Consider the following 20199-nt stretch of genomic DNA (forward strand, 5'->3'; position numbering starts at 1 on the left):
CAGACGGACGCACACACTGTATCCGATAGGGACAGACAGACAGACAGACGGACGCACTGTATCCGATAGGGACAGACAGACAGACGGACGCACACACTGTATCCGATAGGGACAGACAGACAGACAGACGGACGCACTGTATCCGATAGGGACAGACAGACAGACAGACGGACGCACACACTGTATCCGATAGGGACGGACAGACAGACAGACAGACGGACGCACACACTGTATCCGATAGGGACAGACAGACGGACGCACACACTCTCTCTCTCTCTCTCTCTCTCTCTGATGGGGGAGCCACTGGTCCTGCCCCTCCCTGCTCTGCACGTGGCCTGTGGAACCGCCTCAGATTTCTATTGGCTCGACTCTCCAGTGTGTCCCCGTCACCCCGCCCCCGGCCCCTCCCCCTTCAGGGACCCGTCCGCAGCCCCGCCCGCGGGAGCCAGAGCCGGACGTGCGGCGCGCGGAGCGGCTCCCGGAAGGTCAATGACGTCACCCGCAGGCCGCGCCTGCGCAGTAGCAGCTCGAGAGCGGAAGCGGCGGGGTCCGGCAGGAGCAGCGCGGCTGGCGGCGGGTGAGTGGCGAGGAGGACGCCCGGTGGCCCCCAGTGTCCGCGCGCGGCAGGGCCCGGGGCCGCGCCTGGCGAGAGGCCGCGCAGAGCTGACGGGCCCGCTGCCATCGAAGCCGCCCGAGCAGGGGCCTGGTGCGCGTGCGCCGCTTTGTGGGGGGCGGCCACTGGCCCGGCTAGTGCGCCTGCGCAGGGGTGTCCGACGCCGGGGCTTTGTGCCGAGATCGAACGTTCCTGCGGGGCGGGGCCTCCCTCGCGAGCGCCGCGCGTGCCCCGTGTCTTCCCTCGCGCCCGGCCCAGCTGCGTGTGTCAGGGCATGCAGCCCTCGGCAGGACCCGCCCTGGGGCGCTGCGCTCAGAGTAACCGGCTGAGCCAGGCCGCGAGCCCGCCAGGCGCCTCCTGCAGGGAGCACAGGCCAGGGGACACCCGGCAGGCCTGGCCCCGCCCCCCCCGCTCCATGCAGCGCTGCCCCTTTGAAATGCCACTCCCGCCAGGCGCCTCCTGCAGGGAGCACAGGCCAGGGGACACCCAGCAGGCCTGGCCCCGCCCCCCCCCGCTCCATGCAGCGCTGCCCCTTTGAAATGCCACTAGCCCGCCAGGCGCCTCCTGCAGGGAGCACAGGCCAGGGGACACCCGGCAGGCCTGGGCCCCCCCCCCCCCGCTCCATGCAGCGCTGCCCCTTTGAAATGCCACTAGCCCGCCAGGCGCCTCCTGCAGGGAGCACAGGCCAGGGGACACCCGGCAGGCCTGGCCCCCCCCCCCCCCCGCTCCATGCAACGCTGCCCCTTTGAAATGCCACTAGCCCGCCAGGCGCCTCCTGCAGGGAGCACAGGCCAGGGGACACCCGGCAGGCCTGGCCCCCCCCCCCCCCCCGCTCCATGCAGCGCTGCCCCTTTGAAACGCCGCTCCAGCCAGGCGCCTCCTGCAGGGAGCACAGGCCAGGGGACACCCGGCAGGCCTGGCCCCCCCCGCTCCATGCAGCGCTGCCACTTTGAAACGCCACTCCCGCCAGGCGCCTCCTGCAGGGAGCACAGGCCAGGGGACACCCGGCAGGCCTGGCCCCCCCCCCCCCCGCTCCATGCAGCGCTGCCCCTTTGAAACGCCGCTCCAGCCAGGCGCCTCCTGCAGGGAGCACAGGCCAGGGGACACCCGGCAGGCCTGGCCCCCCCCCCGCTCCATGCAGCGCTGCCACTTTGAAACGCCACTCCCGCCAGGCGCCTCCTGCAGGGAGCACAGGCCAGGGGACACCCGGCAGGCCTGGCTCCCCCCCTGCTCCATGCAGCGCTGCCACTTTGAAACGCCACTCCCGCCAGGCGCCTCCTGCAGGGAGCACAGGCCAGGGGACACCCGGCAGGCCTGGGCTCCCCCCCGTGCTCCATGCAGCGCCGCCGCTTTGAAACGCCACTCCCATCAGGCGCCTCCGCCTGCAGGGAGCCCAGGCCAGGGGACACCCGGCAGGCCTGGGCTCCCCCCCTGCTCCATGCAGCGCTGCCGCTTTGAAACGCCACTCCCATCAGGCGCCTCCGCCTGCAGGGAGCACAGGCCAGGGGACACCCGGCAGGCCTGGGCTCCCCCCCCGCTCCATGCAGCGCTGCCGCTTTGAAACGCCACTCCCATCCTGGCCCCGGGCTGCACTTGCCATGTGAAAGCAGCAGCTCTGGTGGAGCCCAGGGTCTGCCCCTGGACTCCTCATGGCGCTGCTACTTTGAAGCACCCCCTCCTCTTTTCCCCAACCTTGCTGTCTCTTTTTGATAGAGGAGGAGGGGAAGAGCAACTAGTTGACTAGTGTGTTGATTATCTAATAAACATTTGCTTATTATATAGTCAGTTGTTTGTTCACATCCGTAATTCATAGCTCTAGCATTTGGTTCTCTTATACCCATAGAATGAGCCTGGCTCATGTTGGTTATGGATAGTAATAACATTATCATTCATTATAGCTCAGAGTTATTTACACACTTGCCTTTGCCTTTACTAAATTTTAGGATATACTTAAAATTATGGTCATACACATTATGCTTAGAAATGATAACTCACGTGACAATATTTATATTTGATGCTTGTTTAAAATAATAAGGGTATAAGCTAATACACTATACAAGCACTTGCTAGTAAACCTCTGCCTTCCTTCAATTTGTTGACAGACAACAAAAGTATCAAGTTTGGCACTTCTTTAGCCATAAAACCTTATTATTTCCTCCAACTCTATTGATCTTGGAATGCAAATTTATAACTCCATTTTGCTTTTAACTTTCTGTAGTCTTTTCTTTATATTATGTTTGAGAGGGAATTTTAGTTACTGTGATTTTTGTATTTGGTTGCAAAGTGTGTGATTGGTACAAATGATAGATTGTAAATATTAGAACCATTTGGTTAAAAGACTAACATCAGGACATCTTTTCCTTGTTCATAACACCAGCCTGGCCCTGAAAAGAAACAGAAATATTTATGTTCTCATTGAGAAGGTGAAAAAATGGGAAAGGATATTTATTTTAGAAAAGCCAAAGAAGAGCAATATTTAGACATTACACATATCTGACCATAGAAACATCAGCTTAAGTCCTCTGCTGCTTCACTTCTCACCCCCATTCATTGCAAAGAGAAATTCTTTGCTTGAACCCACACAAACAATCCCCAAAATATTCTTGTTAAAACTGATTTGTTTATAAATACTTAACACAGTTAAAAGAACTAGGGGATGGTGCCCCCTCTTGCTATGCTTGCCAACCCCCCTCTCTGGGGACAGGCATCCCCGCCTCCGCCCCGGCCGCCAGGGAGGATCAGCCCAAGGTGTGGCAGCTCTGGCTCGCCCTGGCTCTTTCTCCCCTGCCCACCAGACCCTCTCCACGAAGGCCAGGCCAGCTCTGGCTATCCACCGGCTCTGGCCTCCGGAGGGTTGGGCCAGGCCAAGGCTGCGGCTGCGGCTGGCCCAGCTTGCTCCCTCCGGCCACTGGGGGGAGGGGTTGGCCTGGGCCTGACCTGGACCAGGCCAAGGCCACAGCCAGCCCAGCTCACTCCCTCTGGCAGCCAGGGTCTTGGACTGGGCTGAGGCTCCCCCCGCTCCCTTTGAGGCCATGGACGGTCCGAGGCTGCCCGGGCCATGGCTCTTGCCCCCCCGTCCTCAGCCCTGAAGTCACCCCAGTGCTTGCCCTTCTCACCCCTACTCTTGCCCCCCTGGCCTCTTTACCCCTCCTCCCCATTGGCCCCAGCTCTTCCCTCCTACCCCCAGCTCTGAGGCTTCGCTGGCCCCAAGTCTGCTCCTGCTCTTCCCCCACCTCCCAGGCACCAGGGGAAAGGGAGGCCTGTCCAGGCAATTTTTTTATATATATAAAGAGAACTTTTGAAGCTATACTGTGTTTTCTCAAAGTTTAGTTACTTACATGCTTCCCATTTGACGGTGAAACACTTTTTTATTTAGATTAGAGTTGTTAAAATGTATTTAAACATGTAACTGCTGAAAAAAATGCAGTGGTTACATGTTGGTAGGAGGCAGGCAGCTCCCTGGTTCACCATTTACTTGGTTACACTTTCATATCCCTAATTTAAATGATTAAGAAGGTGTAAGTTTTATTTGAATTGTTTATCTGCAAATTTTTTGTAAGCAAGCCTTTCATAGGATTAGTGTCCTGTTCCATAGCCAATATGGATTCAAAAGTCACCTTAGTATGTAACTGATTACTAATATAAGAAACTATTTGAATACAGATTGGTGATAGAAATGTAGCCGTGTTAGTCTGGGGTAGTTGAAGCAAAATGCAGGACAATGTAGCACTTTAAAGACTAACAAGATGGTTTATTAGATGATGAGCTTTCGTGGGCCAGACCCACTTCCTCAGATCAAATAGTGGAAGAAAGTAGTCACAACCATATATACCAAAGGATACAATTAAAAAAAATGAACCAATGTATTTGAATACACATATTGATATTAATGGTGCATTTATTACCTAGCTATGCATAAGCAAACTTGCGCACCAAAATGAGCGAGGCAAGAAAAACCTGTTTCCAGGCTCCTTCAGAAGGAAATAATACCTTCTCTGATTATCTAATTTAAAGAGACTCTTTAAGAATCAAATAAAGAATAAAATAAAGGAGTATTTTAAAAGCTGAAATACTTTTAAGTGGAAAATAGCGTTTGGGCACATCTGAAGAAGAATTTTAACAACAGAGGAGCTAAAATGATAGCCCAAATGTAATGATTAGAAGAAAGAGCTTAAGCTCTTAACGTTGAAGATGTTTGAGGTTTTTCTCATTACAAAACAAAAGCAATAAAACGCTAACCCCAGTTAGACTGCATATAGAGGAGTTGAAGAAGCTATTTGAACCAGCCCAGGAAGTTATAAGCCAATGGAATGTGACACAGACTGATATTTGAATCCTACAAACACCCTGAAAGCGATGCATGTTCTTCCTTCAGTGAGAGTGTGGAAAGAAGGTCTGGGGAGCAATAGATGGTTCCTGTGCTCCTATCTTTCAACTTGAACAGGCTCATCCCATCCCACATCTTTGTGTCAACATCTCTACAAGCCAGTAGCAGCAGCAAGACAGCTGTGAGCAGAGAACAAAAGCAGCCAGAACACAGCATCAGGAAGAAGCAGCTTCCAGTGCAGCATTGTGATTGGGTTCACCACAGCCTCAGCACTATGAGATCAAGCTTGTCAAACCACTGCCATGGTATTAGGTTTGAATTACTCTTGGAGTGATTTTAATGGGCTCTGGAAATGGCATTGTGTAAGTTTAGATTCAAACTGTTTATCCAGTTAAATACTAGAAGAGTTATGCTGTGCATTCCTGAATAGAAGACACTGAGGTTAGGGTTGTACATCCCTTAACCCTAACTGTTAAGCCTTACCTGTTAACGGGTGTAGGCTGGAACAGCCTGCCACTGGCACCGGCTGCTCTGGTGTCCGGAGCAGCCTCCGTGGCCTTGGTAAAACAGGGAGATAGCGGGATTTGATATTTGCCCATCTCAAGGCCACTCTTTAAAGTACGTTGCTGTGTTTTAAGAAATGTTGCTAATTGATGAGTAATTTCTTGAATGGCTGATTTTAAATAACTAAATTAAATGCTCTCTTTGGTTTCATTGGATTTAGGTAAGTACCCTTACCTTTGTCCATCCATCCATTATTTATATATTCTTTGCTGAAACAAAATAAGATTTATTCATGTGCATACTAAGGATGTTAATTGGCTAATCGCGTAGTCGATGCAATTGCTGCAGCTCTGAGTTTAAATGTAGTAGGAGCCAGGTGCGCAGGCAGCCCAGCTCCTACTATAGGAGTCTCCAACCTTTTTATGCATGAGATCACTTTTTGAATTTAAGTGCAATCCAGGATGAACCTCAAACCCAACACCCTTGCCCTGCCTCTTTCCCGTCCCTTCTCCGTGGCCCCACCCCTTCTCTCTCCATCCTCCCTCCCCCATCCTCACTCGTTTTATCAGGCTGTGAGCAGGAGTTTGGGGTGCATTAGGGGTTCAGGTTCAAAATGTGGGCGCCAGCTTGGCACTGCTTACCACAGGTGGCTTCTGGGTGGTGGTGCAGGGACTAAGGCAGGCTCACCCCTACTATGGTCCTGCACCACTCCCAAAAGCAGCCAGTAAGCTCTCTCCATCCCTCCTCTGCTCTGTGGAGATGGGGTACAGGTTGGAGGGAGGGGCACCCTGACATATGTGCCCCTCATTCCTCTCTTCCGGTGCCCTGCACAGCAAGCAGAAGGCTCCCAGGGTGAGGGGCGCCTCCAAAGCAGAGGGCAGGAGCAGCATGTCAGTGCTGAGAGGGGCAGATGAAGTGCCAGCACTTGACAGCCTTTGGCCAAACCTCTACTGGTTGGTGACCACTGTCCTACTACAATTAAATTGCAGAGCCACAGCAAGGGTTATGTGGATCCCGGATTGCTGCGCAGACTTCTGCCTTCCCTTCCCTCTCCTCTCCCCGCCATGGAGAGGGTGCTGGGGGAAGCAGCTTTTAAGGTGGCTCCCACCGGCTTCTGCTTCCCCCAGTCCCCACTGCCTCTGATAGAGGTAGCGGGGTGGGGGAGGGGGCGAGTAGTCAGCTAGTGACCTGACTACCCAATAAGCATAGGCTTAATGGCAGACGACTACTCAACTAGTCGCTTACATCCCTAGCGCGTACCCAGATATGTATAATATGCCAAGACAAGGTTGACTATTGAATTTTGGAGAATAATGTATTAGGGTCTTCGCTTACCTAAAGAAAAGTGTCTCCCCATCAGAGGTGGAGCCATTTTTACTTTACGTCCGCTGACAAAAAGCATTAAGTGTCAGAAACTGACTACCTTACAGAGAAGTTCTGGGAGGAAAGCATTAATAGGCTTCTGAGGGTGTGCTGAAGACATAAGAAAGTGTAATTTCTGTACTGAACTAGTCATCCAACTAAAGAGGTGTAGGTGCTCTGAATAAAAGTTCCGATTGTGGTTTATAACTAAATTAACAGCTTCTTTGAGCTTTCCGTTTTGGGATAAAGAGGTTTGCTGTGTTAATTTGATGGCTTGATTAAACTCATGCTTTCATGCCAATATTGCTGCTAATGGCAGTTTCTGATCTTAATATGATGATTACATTGTTTTGTCCATAATTGGTTTGATATAGCCTAATCTTTGTGGTATGTTCTAAAATTCATAAAAAGTATATTGGGTTCCTTCAGTAAGTAATTTGGGTCAGAGCCCTAGAGAACCTCTCTGTATCAGATGATCCAGCTTAGTTCCCCGTTAGCTTCTTTCTTAAATTAACCTAGTTCTCACCTGCCATTCCTTGTTTCTGTCTAGACTATACATTTTAGTAACATTGGAATAAAATTCCTGGATGCTCAACTCTTTCTTGCCTGTGTCCCTTGGGTGAATAGATTCAAACACTTCTGCGTAGTGGCAGGAAGCAAAAATGTCCCAGGTGTTCGCTAAAGGCACACATCCAATTCAACAGAAGTATATGCAAGGACAGAAATATGATGCAGGCTAGACGGTGACCCTGTCTTCTTCCCCTCTCTCTGACTTATCTGCCTCTCTCTCCTATACATCAGCCTGTCTCTTTCTTGGGATTGCAGCCTTCAGCAGAACTGTCACTCAGGTGAGTGTAGAAAGAAGTGGTGCATTTTGACCCTTCTTTGTTTTGTTTCCAGGCTCCAGTTGGATGGGACAATGTCCTTACAAGAGTTAATCCGGGAGGATTTCCTGACCTGCAAAATCTGCTATGATCTCTACACAGTGCCAAAAATCCTTCCATGTCTACACAGTTACTGCCAGCATTGTCTGGAACCAGTAGTGAGGGATGGATCCCTCCAGTGTCCTGAGTGCCGACTGAAAACAGGTGTCCCAGGAGGTGCCTCAAGTCTGAAAACAAACTTCTTCATCAACAGCCTCCTGGAGTTATTCCAGATTAAACACAACAGGGACTTGGCCTGCACAGTCTGCTCAGATGCCCAGAAAATTGTGACTGCCACTGCTCGTTGCCTAGACTGCAAAGATTTCTTGTGCCAGTCCTGCAACCAGGGCCACTGCTGCTCCCGTCTCACTCTTCATCACAGGGTGGTGAAGCTGGAGGAGTTTCTTGCTGGGGGATATGATGCTGAGATGAGGCTGCTGCAGGAGCTGTGCTGCCAGGACCATCAACAAGAAGCACTCCGATTCTTCTGTGACACCTGCAGCACTCCCATCTGCAGGGACTGCCGCATGCTAGACCATTTCCAGCACAAGGTAGTCTCCATGGCAAATGCTGTACAGCGAGAGAGGCCTTCTGTCGAGCAGCTAATTCAGAGCCTGGAGGGAACGGTTACATGCATCTCTGAGCAGGAAAAAGCTGTGGAAGAGACGATAGATAAGTTGAAGACATCAGGAGAGAACATAAAAGAGAGGATCACCAAGTATGTGGATGACCTTATCTCCTACGTCCTGGCCCAGAAAGAAGCCGTGCTGGGCGAGCTGTCTGCTTTCCTGACTCAGCAAATGGAAGGCTGTCGCCTGGTGAAAGAGGAGCTCCAGAGCCAGAGAGAGAAGGCAGTCAGCACCAAGGAGTTCTCTCAAAGGGTCCTTTCTGTGGGAAAGGACTATGAGATCTTACACTTGGAGGGCATGATAAGGAATCGGATTCAGGAGCTCCAGACATATATCCCACGGAAACTAGAGCGCCAGATCCCTGAATTGACCATAGCCTGGGATCAGCCGGAAATGCAGTCTGAGGCAGCACTCTTCAGTCTTGTGTTTCCCGGGGAACAGCCTGAGGGAGACACGGAAACTGTTTTTGAGCCAGCTAGCGAGGTATCTGCCTCCCCCAGCGAGGAGTCTGAGGTTGAGCTAAACTCACCTTTGGATTCAGAGGAGGACTCGTGTCCAAGCTCTGAAGAGAGTGCTCTTGGCACCCCTGCCAAGGACCCCTCTTATTGTAATAGGCACAGGAAAAGGCCTAAGCGTGCCTGCACTTTTGAGGTAGACCAGAGCTGCTCCCAAGAAAAGCCCAATATCACTGGCATTGCAGTTCTGCCTCACACTGGTGGCATTCTCCTGTTGGATCAGGAGAATGATGAGATAAAGCAGTATGGTGCTGATGGGCACTTGGAACAATCAATACCTCTGCCAGACTCGGATGGAGTCTTTACTGGCATTTCGCTCTGTGGAGACATCCTGGCTTGTTCTTCAGATTCTTTCCTGTTCTTCCTGACCCTTGAGGGCAAGTTTCTGCACAAATTGCTTCTAAGGGGATCAGAGTCTTCCTATGCCATCACCTCCTATGAGGACTCCTATGTTGCTGTGAGTGAGGGCACGCTCTGCTCCATCTCCCTTTACAGCCCTTCAGGAGCCTGCGTGGGCAGGGTGGAGCCCAGAGATTACCGTGGGGGGAAGTTCCTTTTCATTGCTGTCAATGCCTGGGAAGAATTCATTGTCTCAGACTTCATCAAGAAGCAGATTGTCATCATTGAGAGGTCTGGACTGATTCTCAATGTGCTGAAGACCTCCCACTCACTGCTAACAAAGCCATTCAGCGTATGCGTCGATTCCGCCAGTAACATCTTTGTGGTCGATCAGTTGAAAGTGATTAAATTTTCACCAGATGGTGAGACAGGAGAGGTAGTGTTGAGCAACCAAAGTCGGCTGAAGAGACCCCGTGTCCTTGCTGTGGATGACAGCGGGCGCCTTGTCCTGGTGCAAGAGGATGGTTACGTCCACATTTACTGCTTCTAGTTTAACTCTTGAAGAGTGAGGGCCAAGAGCTCAGAGTACCTGGTTCTGGAACCTCAGAGGTGAACAGCTGTAAGGAAATGGCAGCAGGGAAACACCTTTGCTTAAAGTGCATTTGGTAATTGACATTGATGGATGACAGGTGCCTTTGAACCATTTCATTTTAAAGTAGCATCTCTTCCCTGGCCCGTGCCTTACCTCTGCATCAGAGGCAAGCTGATAGAACTCCGCTTCCCACTTTCACTGTTCTGGAGTGTGTCCCAGATTAGGGGACCTCTCAGCATCCCCTTTGCCACCTTAGCCCAATGAGACACTGTACACCCCCTCCTCTTTGCCCCGTCTGCGTCCTCGTTGAGCAGGATGACCAGACATCGCCCGGGAACCTGAAGCCTGCCAAAGGCGGTGAGAATTTGGCTTCAGCATTGAAAGTATCCAGGGAACCTGACAGCCCCACAACTGTGAAAAGGCAAAAACAGCTAGAACTGTATTGGAAGATCTGGAGCAGAACGCGCCCAACCTTGCTGCAGCCCCGGGCTGGTCAGTGTTTCCATGGGGAAGGAAGTGTCAGTTGGCTCAGTTCAATGGGGGGTGCAGCCTCTTACATTCCTCCCCTGTCTAGCCTGTTAAATCCCAGCAGAGCAGTCTGTGCATGAGCAGGCCTCAGCTTTTGTTTATATTCGGGATACAAACTGAAGATTCCTGTTGCATTCCAGCTCGTCCTACTGTATTTTACACTAATAGAGCCCCATGCTATCCTTCATGAGCCATTTCCCAAGGTTTCTTGTTTTGCTTTAATAAAGCCTGGTGCCATTATGCGTGTGGCACATCTTGCTGAGGTGCCAGGGAGTGACTGGCACTGAGTTCTTACAGTGACATAAAGTTGAGGGATGTTTGCTGGAGCTTTCCCCTCTGCAGGTCAGAATGGGAGAGCACATTCACTGGCTTCTTATACTGCGCTGGCAAGAAATGTTCAGGTTCGTACAGTGAAGCTTTGTGGGTTCTATTCAGCCATTTGTCTTTGGGCTTTCCTTTAATGCTTGCTGCTAAACGTATTCTCTTACATGGATTCTCAGAAACCTAGCCACGTGTGTGCCATGGAGACATGCATTCTCTCACCCAGTCATGCACACACATGTTAATATTCACGTGTGTGCATACAGGCACGTCCTCACACGCCTTTGTACATAGAAATACACTTGTGTGCACATAGTCCATATGTTTGCCAGTAGTCCCTTGTCCTCATTTCTTTCCAAAATCATTGCGCCCCTTCTCTCTCCCACTCCTCCCATTTCATTTAACTGCCCAACTTCACTAAGATTTGTCATGGAGGGCCCTTTCCAATATTGTAGTGTCTGTGAAAATGCTCAGTGTGCATTGGGGATAAAATTGCACCCATACCTGATAATTAGGGACTGTCTCCGCCTTGCTCTAGGTCTAGGATGTCATGCCTGCGGTATGGAGCCCAAAATGGCCTTGGGTTATTTCACATTAACTTCCAACATGTTCATTCTGCCTCTCCTCACCCTTGCTGCCACCTTTATTCCAGTGTTAAACTGCCCTCCTGCCCATTTCTCTGTTATAGTAATAAAATAGCCTTTATGTAACACACTAGACAGCTTCATTCATTAGCTTAATAGATTCATCGTTGAACGTTAGAGGGGCCATTAGGTATAGTCTGGCCTTCGTGATCCCAGGCCGTTTGATTTAATCTACTTTCCCCTGTATTGAGCTCCTACTCCCCAGTAGCTTTTGGAACAGAGAGGCATCCAGTTTGAATATAAAAACATTAAGAGGTGGAGAATCCACAGCTTCCCTTGGGAGTTGGTTCCAATGGGTAATCACCCACAGGCCTTGTCTACACTAACTTCTGATGTCAATCCGCTTCAGCTGCGCAAGTAGCATAGCTGAAGTTGACATACCAACCGCCACATGTGGTAAGGTTGGCAGAGGCTGCTCTCCCATTGACGCTGGTTACTCTTCTTGTCCTGGTGGAGTACCAGCATTGATGGGAGAGTGCTCCTAGGTCGATTAATTGCATCTAAGCAGACACAATAAATCAATGGTTGATGGTTTGATCGCTGCAGCATCAATCCCTGACCTAGTGGAGACAAGCCCTCACTGTTGGACTGCCCTAGTTCTAACTGGAATTTGTCTGGCATCAGTGCCCAGTCATTAGGTCTGGTTATGCCTTTCTCCGCTAGTCAAGAGCCCTTTGTTTTCTTCCTGTGGAGGTGGTGAAAGGCTAATCAAGTCACCACTCAATTTTTCTTTGAAATAAGATAAACATGTAAGTTTCATGTAAGGGTGTGTCTACTCTGGCACTTGCTCAACAAAACTTTTATTGTTCATGGGTGCTTAATCCCCCTCCCCCCATGAATGACAAAGTTTAGCCCTAGTAAGTGCATGTGTAAATGCTACTTTGTAGGCAGAACCACTGACAACATGAAACCCACTTGTTTGGGGTGGAAGTATTAACAGCGTTCACAGCCCCTGCCCTTTGGCATTAGGGCTGTGTTGACATAGCCTGGTTGCTAAAAGCTGCGTAGCGTAGACAAACACTAAAAGAGCTTCAACCCTTATCCCGTTTTGTGGGTTTTGGAGCACGAGATGGTTATCTTGGCGACGGATCAGCTGCTGACTTTACTTGTGTTGATTGTATCTTTAAATGATGGCGAAGGTGCCTGGAGCTCAAGGCAGGGTATTGAAAAGATATTTTCTATAAGTCTCAATGAATGGGTGCTCCTCCAAATAGTCTAGCCTTTCTGTGCTGGGCTACTGTGCAAGTGTAGGCCCAAGGCCAGTGACAAAGTATGGGTATGGACCTGAAAAATTGCCCTTCTTTGATGGGTTGGGGACACAGATTCTCACTGAGGTCATTCCAAAGCTAGCCCCTTTGCACCCTGGGAGAGAAATGAATGTGCAACTACAGACAGGTTGTGCAAATCTACAGACCCACCCTGAAGATTTGTGGATCTAGTCCTGACCCAGAAATTCAGCGTTTGTGACCTACCTAATGGCGTTGGCCAGCTTTTGTTCCTGCTCACTCTCACGGGCTTATGTTTCCCTGAGGGTATGTCTACACTGCCACCCTAGTTTGAACTAGGGTGGCTAATGTAGTCATTCGAACTTGCAAATGAAGCCCGGGATTAAAATATCCTGGGCTTTATTTAAATGCTCCCGGGCACCACCATTTTTAAATGCCCGGTAGTTCGGACTCCCTGCATGCGGCACGGGCTAGGTACTTCGAACTAAAGCTCCAAATTTGGACTACCGTTACTCCTCATTGCAGGAGGAGTAACAGTAGTCCGAATTAGGGGCTTTAGTTTGAACTACCTAGCCCATGCCGCGTGTAGCCGTAGGCAGGGAGTCCGAACTACCGGGCATTTAAAAATGGCTGTGCCTGGGAACATGCAAATAAAGCCTGAGATATTTTAATCCCGGGCTTCATTTTCAAGTTCGAATGACTACATTTGCCACCCTAGTTCAAACTAGGGTGGCTAGTGTAGACATACCCTGATTAGTGTAGTGTCCAAGTCTCATTTATACTAATCAAGATAGAGAACTGGTTCCATTTTATAGGTCGGGTACTTGGCACAGAAAACTGCAGTAACTGGCCACAAGAAGGTCATAGCAGACCAGAGAACTGAACATGGATCTCTTCTGACACAAGATAGAGCCTTAACTGCAAAGCTGTGTTGCTTCCCTGGATGGTTGGTGACTGGACGAGGAAAAGCATGTCTGATGCATGGGCACAAGTCAGCACCTATCTTTTAGGAAAGTTTCCATGCAACTGGCCTAGAGTCTGATGGGGCAGCTGCCGTCAGCAACAGGAACATTGAGGAGGGAATGAGTTAACTTCCCAAGTTTGTCTGTTGGAATTTCCCCAAACCTGGAGGGAGCTTCTGTTACTTTGTGAGTTTACTAATTGAAAAAGGATAGAAGAACTTGTAGAGCGAAACAGCGTGGGAATGTAAGCGGCAGCTGAATGCAGTGAAGGGGAGACCTACAGTTCTGGAAGTTTTGAACAAGAAATGTTTGGTGAACAGATGAGATTTATCCTTCATCGCCATCCTCACCCACAGAGCAGATTTCTTAGTGTGGTGGAAAAAATGGCCTTTGCCACGCCACGCCTTTGTATGAGAGAGATCATAGGCTGTTTTGCCAGAGTGAAACCAACCACTATAGCACCACATCTAAGAACCAGGAAGTGTTATCGATGGCTGAGCTTCCTCTCCTGGGGAGAGGTGGTGGTGCTGGAGATAAAGTCACTGGGAAGCGCAGCGGATACGCTGTTTTCCTGACCCTTAAAAGACAGAACTGGTCTAAAAGTCAAGCTGTGCATGGGGTCCAAAGTACAGTAATCAAATCACTTTCACACACAACATGAGGTGTCAGGGAGTTCTATGAGGGAGCAGCATTCAGACCGGTGGGTGACTACACCCGCTTCCCTGCTGCATGCCAGGGCAGCCAGGCTAACATGTAGGCTTGGCCTGTCTCTTCCATGTGGGGTCCTAGAATGGACAAATTAAACTACCAGGCATTGAAGCCTGTTAAATAGTAACTCTCATGCCCTGCCGGCTGCCCTAGGGCTGGCTTTGGCTGTTTAGGTTTCTTTATAGCATAGTTTTTCCTGATTTTAATATAATAAGGAGGCTGATTCCAAATGAGTCAATTTTTTATGTTTTTACATTTTTAAAATACATTCCTAGGCCATTTCTGAATTTCTGTTTTTCTTCTGTGGGACATTTGGTCTGAATTTACTGCTCTAAAAATGACAGGTGTTTAAAATTAAAGGTAATTTTGAAGAGAATTTAGAGGAGTGGAAACATTTGTCACCTATACATCTTGAGCCATTTAGTTCCAGCGTATTCAGTCCTGTGCTTAACTCCTCACGCGAATACTCAGGTGGCACATGGGGATGTTTTGGGGCCATAGAGGCCTGATATTGCTTCTCCTAGAACATAGGAGGCACTGCAGGTCTTCGGAGAGCCATTGGGAGCCATCTCAGATGTAGCACTTCCAGAATTCATGCCAGGAAGCAGCTGACAGGTTACACCCTTCATATCATGGGTTCCCAAACTGGGAGGGCGTGAAGAAATTCCAGGGGGAAGCGCGGGGCAACCCAGCCCCCCCCCCCCCCCCCGGTTAATTCATCTCCCCCCCTAAGTTTTGCTATTTTTGTTCTTTGGCCCTGGTCAGTTCCCCCCCCCCCCCTCAAGTTTTGCTGGGGGGGGAGGAGGGCGTGAGGGTTTCTCAAAAATCAAAAAGGGAGCGTGATGCATTCGGGCTCCCTCCCACCAGTAGCAAGTCCCTTGTGGTTTATCCAGGAGCACTGCCTGCTCCAGGAAAAGCAAAGGGTGTGTGTGTGACTCTGGGGTCACATCTCAGACACGCTGGATCATGCGTAAACACAAGAGGTCCAGGGCACATTAGACTAACATATTTGACAAAGTAGATTTGCCCTGTTGTGCTCCAGGGACTCATCCAATACTGCCCCATAAAGCAGACCCTGAGTTCTTTAGCTTCCTGGGGGAGGCTTTCACCTGCAGCTAAAGCCCCAGTTCTAGCCCCAGGACTGTATGTTTCCAGTACAGCTGATGCGTGTGACGGGACAGGTGAAATCAGGAATAAGGCCAAGATTGTGTTGTGCATTTTTGATAGAAGTTGCTGACAGGTCACAGGCAATAAAGAAAGTCAGGACTTCTCTTACTAAAGGGATGCCTGACAGCTCGTGGTGCAGAGCGCTGTGGTCTCCTTGCTGCCCGTGGTGGCAGGGAGCCCTGGGACACCACTGCAGCTGGGAGCTTGGGGCCTCTGCGGTTCTCAGCCCCCCCCGCCCCCCTTCCTCCAGGCTGTAGGAAATCCTGCAGCTCCCAGGCACTGCGGGCTGAAGCGGTGTAGGCCTCTGAATGTAATGGAGTCTGGGACCTGATAAAATCATAGCCCTGCTGAGGAACTAGTTCTAATCTCAGTGTGAGCATCCCCTGCCCGGGTGGGCGCAGCTGTGGAGACTGGTGTTGAGGGTTTCTGTACAGACGAGGTAACATCACATACACAGGGGCTGTGTCTACATTGGCATGATCTAAAACTTGCTGCCTGTCTACACTGGCCGCGTGTTCTTGTGCAAGTACACTGATGTTCTAATGTGTGAAATCAGAGCTTCTTGCACAAGAACTCTGATGCTCCCACTCAGGATTAAGCCCTTTTGCACAACTGTTCTTGCACAAGAGGCCAGTGTAGACAGGCAACATGAATTTCTTGTATAAGAAAGCCCGATGGCTAAAATGGCCATCAGCGCTTTCTTGCGCAAGAGAGCGTCTACACTGGCACGGATGCTCTTGTGCAAAAGCAGATGCCAGTGTAGGCGCTGTCTTCTGGAAGAGTGTTTGCACCAGAACTCTTCTTGCGCAAACAGCTGCCAGTGTAGCCGTAGCCAGGCTGTTTGTATCATTCTTATGAGCTGCCAGGGGGACTAGGCAGGAGTGTCGCAGGCGAGCGGGACCAGGCTCATGGCAGCTGAAGCCTGATGCACGCAGGCTGGCGTTACGTGAAGGAGGATGTGCACAGGTGAGCAGGCTGGGGAAGATGTGGGGAGAACAAGCCCAGGTGTCTGAGGCACAGGTGACAGGTCTGGCCCTAGGGCCTTGTTTCTGTTCAGGCTTTCCTGTGCCGTGCTTGCTCCTCCAGGAGCCTGGCTTGAAAGCGCTGTCAGACTAACCTCGGCCATAACTCAGCCCTGCCCACACTCCTGATTGAGCCTGGTCGGTGCAGGGCACAGCTGGCAGTGAGCAGCCCCGGGCGCAGCGCTCCTGCAGGAATCCAGCACACGTGCCAGCCGCAATGTCATTCCAGTACTTTATTGTATTTGTTCACACAGCACAGGGAGCACAGCGACCCACAGTGAACGGCACTAACACTTATGCCCTAGGAGGGCTCGTTGCTGACTCCGGGAGACCTGTCCAGGGTGGCATCTCCTCACTGGCTTTTGTCAAGTGGCTGTTCAAGTCTTAGTGCAAGTGTGAAATGTACAATCTGGCCAGATCTGCCTAGGCACCTGGGGGCCACAAACAGGGCAGAGTGAATGAAGGGGTGCAAAGATACAGACCTGTGAGCACACAGCAAGGTGCCTCTACACAGGCATGCAGGAGGGTCTAGCTGCACAGACAGGCAGGCTTGGACACACGCACGTGCAGGAACCGTAGCAAGCAATGGGGCATGGCCGCACACACACAGGCAGATGTCTCCAGCCATGGGGCTATGGCTGAGCTGCAGCGTTGGCTGCTGTCAAGTGGCCACGCGTCTATTCCCAGTTCTGACATAAGCAGGGTGTGACCTAGAGCAAATTGTTTCTGCTCTGGCCTATGTTTCCCTACCTGCCCTTAGTCCTGTCTGTGCTGGCCTGGCTTGTTACTGCATGTGTAGCGCTGGCTGTAGTCTCTGCTGCACTCTGAGTGCTGAGCTAACAAAAGGCTGCTTTGACAGCTGTGTGCTGGTGACCGTAGGGTAGGCAGCACTGGTGGGATCTGGCGCCGGGGGCTTAGCTCCTACCCTCGCTAGTGACAAAGAAGAGGAAGGAAACAACAGTAACGGACACAGCCGCTGCTCACCTCAAGGGCAGAATGACAGAGCAGGGCCGACAGCACATGGACCAGGACAGCGACTAACAGCATGAGCTGTCCTGGCTCCATGCCAGTAACTGATCCGCAGAACAACACGGGGCAAAGAAGGAGGGAGCAGGTGTGACAACCAAGCCCGCATGCGGGAATTCTCACTACGATCTCACGGCATAAAGAGCAGCACGGTTTGGGGCTGCACCCGGCCGTAGCAGGTGCCAGAGTAAGGGGGGACTAGTTCTTTATCCAGCACGACTGTGGCTTTTGTACAGTTGCTCCTTTAATGCTGCACGTGGTCTGGGAACCCTTCCCCTAGTATCTGCACCATGAGGAGACTTCAGAAAAGAGTCTGTGGTCGGGGCAGAGAAGACAAAATTGGGGGAGTGGCTGAGCAGTCTAAATCTGCCTAGTTCGGATCAGGGCCGGCCACTCACACATTCTCCCCCCGGCCCCCACAAAAAGTCATCACCCAGACAAACACATTTCTGTCCCTATCTAGCACTTACACTCATCTGTGCTACACACCCCTTCTACCTACCCTGTGTGCACAGCTGTCCACGTGCCCCGAGTCACGCCGTGCACCGTCCCATACCCCTCCGGCTGCTCGCCCTTCTGGGGGTGAGGCCATGGTGCCCCACTGAGCTGCTGGAGGGACGCGTGGCATGGGTCACCCTGGCAGGCTTAGCATCTCAGGGACACGTGCCCAGGCTCTCAGAGGCAGTGCCTGCTAGGGCTTGGATCCCGAAGGAGCAGCTCTACCCCAGAGCTATGGAAGCCTCTGCCAGGAGCAGCCAGCCTGCCAGACAGCAGAGACTCACATGAGAAACATTGCTTTTGCTCCAGACACATCAGGGTCTCCCCAGAGCAGCGAGGGGTTCTCAACAGGGCCAGGACATGCTCACCTTCCTCTTCAGTCCTCAGAGCAGGGACTGCAGTGTGTCCAAGGGATGCAGAGCTGGAGACTTTGCCTGCTACTTGGAAAGTTAAATCGAATCAACCCAGGAGCTGCATACTCCTTGCCAGGGCTCAGGCCAGCTGGCCTGAGTAACGTGCAAAGGCCGGCTGCCGTTGGGTCAAGGCAGCGTGCAAATTTCTGCTCTTCCCTGGGTGAAGAGGGGTTGGCGCATGGCCTTGCCCTGCCTCACATTGGCGGTGCTCCGGGGGCCTGCCCAGGCCTAGATCAGGTTGGCCATGCTGGAGGTGGTGGCGAGCCGGTGGTTGTCGGAGAGCCGGCCGGAGATGGTGAAGATGCTCATGTCATCTGTGTCCAGGCTGCGGGGAGCCCCGGGGCAGCAGGAAGCGCTCAGCTTGTAAAGTAGCAGGCACAGCATAACGGCAACCCCTGCCGCCATGAGGATGATGCCGCTGGTGAACATGCTGGCCAGAGGCCGGGCCGGGCTGAGCTGCATGGTCGTGGTGGAGAGGACAGTGAGGACCATGCCGCAGACCAGCAGCACCAGGGCACTGAGCAGCAGCACCACACAGTCTGAAAAGCCTCCACTCTTCAGCAGCTGGATCTGGCTCCTGCTCTGGATGCAGTTCATGTCCTGGATGGCAGAGCTCAGAAGCTGCTTCAGCAGCACCAGGAGGGCCAGGAGGCAGAGGGTGGTGCCCACCGCCAGCCGCCACTCCCCGGATCGGCTGCTGGTGCTGTAGAGCAGGACAATGCCCCCCACCCCACAGGCCAGAATGAGCACCACGGCAACCCCATAGCACAGGATGGATTTCTTAGGGTCCTTGAACCACCACAGCTCCACATGCTCCTCAAGGATGTTCCTCTGGATGTGGCCAGCATTTGCCAGAGGCCTGGGCGCAGGGAGCTGCGCCAGCTCGGGCATGGTGGGGGCTGGAGGGGCTGGGCAGGGAGTGCTGCAGTGATCCCAGGGGCAGCCTAGCCGGGGCACTCAATGCCTCAGCAGCTGTGAAGGCTGCAGCATTTCCCTGCTCGGTTTGTGCCCCTGATGCCTGTGGCCGCTGTCGGTCAGAGCTGCAGTACGGCGGGGGTGCCCATCACTGCGTCAGTGCCTTGCAGGAGAGACTGGCTGAGGGAGAGGCTGGACTTTGTGCGGTGAGCTGAGGTGCCGCTGGATGGGCCCCAGGCCAGCGGCTGGTTCATCTGGAAAAGGCCAGAAAAGAACAGTGTCACTGAGCAAAGCCCCTGCTCCCAAACCCCTCCACCCACACCTAGTCGCCAGGGTGGGGGGTCAGAGACATGCCCCAAATCCCACCCCTGTGGCTCAGGCCAGGCCCCCTGCTGAGTTCTACTCACTGGTGTTGCAGTCTGGCCATCTCTGTTCAGTGATGCCGATCTCGGGGGAGACGGCCACTGTGGGGCTCCCGTCCCTCCAGACACATTGGCTCAGGGCTGCTCCAGTGTCCCTGCTCGCTGCTCAGCAGGACTGCGACTGCAGCTGGACGCGGGCAGCACAGACAGAGGCAGGGCCCATGCGGTGATAAAGCCTCATTCACGGCCCCAGCCTCACATGCTCCCTCAGCAGCAGCTGCCTCTTGTCACCAACTGGCTCCCCAGCCCCGCCTGACAGCAGAGGGAAGGGTCCAGGGCTTAACTCTTGCGTGGTCGCTCTTCCCGGGGAGGGACTGAAATGGAGCGTTGAATTGGCTGCGCCTTTCTGCTGCCGCAGCCCGAGCCCTGGGTCGCTGTCAGCCCAGCCTGGATCTCGGCCCCGGGGACAGTAACAGGTCCCACAGATGCTGCCCCACACACACATAACGTGTGCTCATGTCTGCCCCTCGCCCCCCCCACTACCTGACAATGTGCACATGGTGGCTGCGCCCCACAAGTCCCCTGCATGGCCTGTGGTCTTGC

General features: G+C 52.3%; 2 protein-coding genes across 2 annotated transcripts; one reads left to right on the forward strand and one right to left on the reverse strand.

The window, feature by feature from the left end:
- Positions 1-398: 398 nt before the first annotated feature.
- On the forward strand, positions 399-10578 carry LOC102444286 (E3 ubiquitin-protein ligase TRIM56-like). Its single transcript, XM_075914603.1, has 2 exons — positions 399-577; positions 7707-10578. Exon 2 carries the CDS (start codon positions 7726-7728, stop codon positions 9760-9762), a length of 2037 nt encoding a protein of 678 aa, XP_075770718.1. The 5' UTR covers positions 399-577; positions 7707-7725; the 3' UTR covers positions 9763-10578.
- Positions 10579-16600: 6022 nt separating this feature from the next.
- TMEM125 (transmembrane protein 125) lies at positions 16601-19210 on the reverse strand. Its single transcript, XM_006120077.4, has one exon. The coding sequence runs from the start codon at positions 19208-19210 to the stop codon at positions 18548-18550; it is 663 nt and encodes a 220-aa protein (XP_006120139.1). The 3' UTR covers positions 16601-18547.
- Between the last annotated feature and the right edge of the window lie 989 nt (positions 19211-20199).

The sequence above is a fragment of the Pelodiscus sinensis genome, unplaced genomic scaffold, assembly GCF_049634645.1.
Source record: "Pelodiscus sinensis isolate JC-2024 unplaced genomic scaffold, ASM4963464v1 ctg65, whole genome shotgun sequence".
Lineage (NCBI taxonomy): Eukaryota > Metazoa > Chordata > Testudines > Trionychidae > Pelodiscus > Pelodiscus sinensis.

Coding starts and splice junctions, on each gene's coding strand:
- LOC102444286 (XM_075914603.1), top strand. CDS start 7,726: ATGTCCTTACAAGAGTTAATCCGGGAGGATTTCCTGACCTGCAAAATC.
- TMEM125 (XM_006120077.4), bottom strand. CDS start 19,210: ATGCCCGAGCTGGCGCAGCTCCCTGCGCCCAGGCCTCTGGCAAATGCT.